Source organism: Papaver somniferum, unplaced genomic scaffold (genome assembly GCF_003573695.1).
Source record: "Papaver somniferum cultivar HN1 unplaced genomic scaffold, ASM357369v1 unplaced-scaffold_65, whole genome shotgun sequence".
Classification (NCBI taxonomy): domain Eukaryota; kingdom Viridiplantae; phylum Streptophyta; class Magnoliopsida; order Ranunculales; family Papaveraceae; genus Papaver; species Papaver somniferum.
In genome coordinates this window covers 4,457,034-4,459,587 of record NW_020649304.1, presented here as the reverse complement: position 1 = coordinate 4,459,587, position 2,554 = coordinate 4,457,034, and the positions used below count along the sequence as shown (strand labels likewise).

Here is a 2,554-nt window from a genome sequence, read left to right as displayed (position 1 = left end):
GACCAACAAATGGCATAATAGGCTAACATAAGAATCCACACGATTTGAACCCTAAATCAAGAAGAGAGTGAGAGTTTATTGAACATATGAAAACAAAAATGACGGTCTTAACAATGTATAATGCTAACGTAACTGCATTTTTAATAACATCAATAATCCATTCTTTGATTGATTAATACAAAGTTTTAGAAATCTACGGCGCCTCCATTGATCTTGTAAGCCAATTCTTTTGTCTCTACCACCTTTCCCAAATCAATGCCTAACTTAATCCATCAACTCTAAAGCCTATATATATATATATATATATATGTACCCCCTTGCATTTCTAACCAGTTCAGAACAAACAAATTCAGTTGTCTAACAATCACTTAAACTAACTTCTTCTTCCATTTCCAACTTCCATGGCTAATACAATTCCACACTTGATGTTTCCGACCGTTAACAAATGTGCGTCGATTGGCCGAGAAAAACAAACGGTTGTTGCGGACATGGATGGGACTTTACTTAGGGGGCGTAGTTCGTTTCCATATTTTGCTTTAGTAGCTTATGAAGCTGGAGGGATTCTCCGACTACTTGTTCTGTTGTTGCTTGCTCCCTTTGCTGGGTTTCTTTACTACCTTGTTTCAGAATCCGCCGGAATACATGTTCTTATATTTGCAACGTTTACAGGAATGAAAGTTTGTGACATCGAGGCGGTGGCACGTGCAGTTCTGCCAAAATTCTACTCCAATGATCTTCATCCAGAGACATGGAAGGTATTTTCTTCGTGTGGAAAACGATGTGTTCTTACGGCGAATCCTAGAATTATGGTTGAAGCTTTTCTGAAGGATTATTTAGGTGCTGATATGGTACTAGGAACTGGGATAAATACTTACAAAGGTAGAGCTACTGGATTTGTATGTAGTCCTGGAATTCTTGTGGGGCAGAAGAAGGCTGACACTCTTATAGGAGCTTTTGGAGAAACCATGCCGGATATTGGCCTTGGTGATCGACACACCGACTTCCCATTCATGAGACTCTGCAAGGTTATATTCTACAGCATGATTTGAGTCTCCTTTGACTTTGGTGCGACTTTCTTTTATAATATTCTCTGCAATTGAGGTTCTGACTTTGAGTTTCTTTAAACATACAGGAAAGCTATGTAGTTCCAGCCAAACCAGAAGTTGAGGCAGTAAGTCGCGATAAATTGCCAAAGCCCATCGTATTCCACGACGGACGACTAGTCCAGAAACTCACTCCTCTTATGTCATTACTCATAATCCTTTGGATTCCGGTAGGCTTAGTTCTTGCTATCCTTCCAATCGCAGCGGGGGCACTCCTACCTATGCACCTCGTTTATTATGCTTTCTGGGCACTGGGTGTTCGAGTTTACATTAAGGGAACTCCACCTCCACCTGCTAAGAAATCGTCAGGCCAAACTGGTGTCCTTTTCATCTGCTCTCATCGTACTCTCCTCGACCCAATTTTCCTATCAACTGCACTTGGTCGTCCAATTTGTGCCGTTACATATTCTGTATCTCGGCTCTCTGAGATCATCTCACCAATAAAAACTGTTAGACTCACCAGAGACAGAGTCAACGACGCTTGCATGATAAAGAAATTGTTAGAAGAAGGGGATCTGGTTATATTCCCTGAAGGAACTACATGTAGAGAACCATTTTTGTTGAGATTTTCGGCGTTGTTCGCTGAACTTACGGACCAGATAGTACCAGTGGCAATGGCAAACAGGATGAGTATGTTTCATGGAACAACTGCAAGAGGATGGAAGGGTATGGATCCATTTTACTTTTTTATGAATCCAAGTCCGGCTTATGAGGTAACATTCTTGAATAAATTGCCCGAAGAGCTTTCGTGCAGTGCCGGAAAATCAAGTCATGAGGTGGCTAATTATATACAGAGGGTAATTGCTGCAAGTTTGTCTTATGAGTGTACTAGTTTCACTAGGAAAGACAAGTATAGAGCTCTTGCAGGTAACGATGGAATTGTGGCTGAGAAACCAAAGCTTGCACCCAACAAAGTCATGGGCTGCTAAGGATTAAGAAATAGTCAACGTGTAATCAATCTCTCTCTCTTACATAGGAAGAGGGCATTTTTAATTTGATCAAATTCAAATATAAATGTTGTATTTCATCTACTCAAATGAACGAGTTTGTTTTGGAGAGTTGATTTGCCACAATAGATTTTTTGTTTTTGCTTTCGTTTACAGTATCCAATTTTTGATGCATTGAATATTCTCTTTAAATAGTCAAGGAATCAAACAAAGAAAGAAGTTGGAGGAGCAGTAGACCGAAAAATAAGCAACATATGCACAAGTTTCATTTAAATTTAAAGGCATAGGTTCATCCTTTTTGAAGTTCGTGCTCAAAATATAAACTTTGAAATACTAATGGACATTGATATGTACGATGAACTTTTTCTAATGAATTCATGACTCTACTGGTCTCTAGATATACATTGAATTTAGTAGAACCTCATTCCCAAACGTCTCTCCAGTTCTCTATTTAAGGGTATAAAGCTACCTTGGAGCTCCTCCGTCTAACATTTCCTTTCAAAG

At 39.4% G+C, this 2,554-nt stretch overlaps 1 protein-coding gene across 1 annotated transcript; it reads left to right on the top strand.

Moving 5' to 3' along the window:
* The first annotated feature begins 401 nt into the window (after positions 1-401).
* LOC113343714 (glycerol-3-phosphate 2-O-acyltransferase 6-like) lies at positions 402-2,032 on the top strand. The gene is made up of 2 exons (XM_026587845.1): positions 402-1,025; positions 1,133-2,032. Exons 1-2 carry the CDS (start codon positions 402-404, stop codon positions 2,030-2,032), a joined length of 1,524 nt encoding a protein of 507 aa, XP_026443630.1.
* Positions 2,033-2,554: the final 522 nt, after the last annotated feature.

Coding starts and splice junctions, on each gene's coding strand:
- LOC113343714 (XM_026587845.1), top strand. CDS start 402: ATGGCTAATACAATTCCACACTTGATGTTTCCGACCGTTAACAAATGT. Junction 1,026..1,132: donor CATTCATGAGACTCTGCAAG/GTTATATTCTAC, acceptor TTAAACATACAG/GAAAGCTATGTAGTTCCAGC.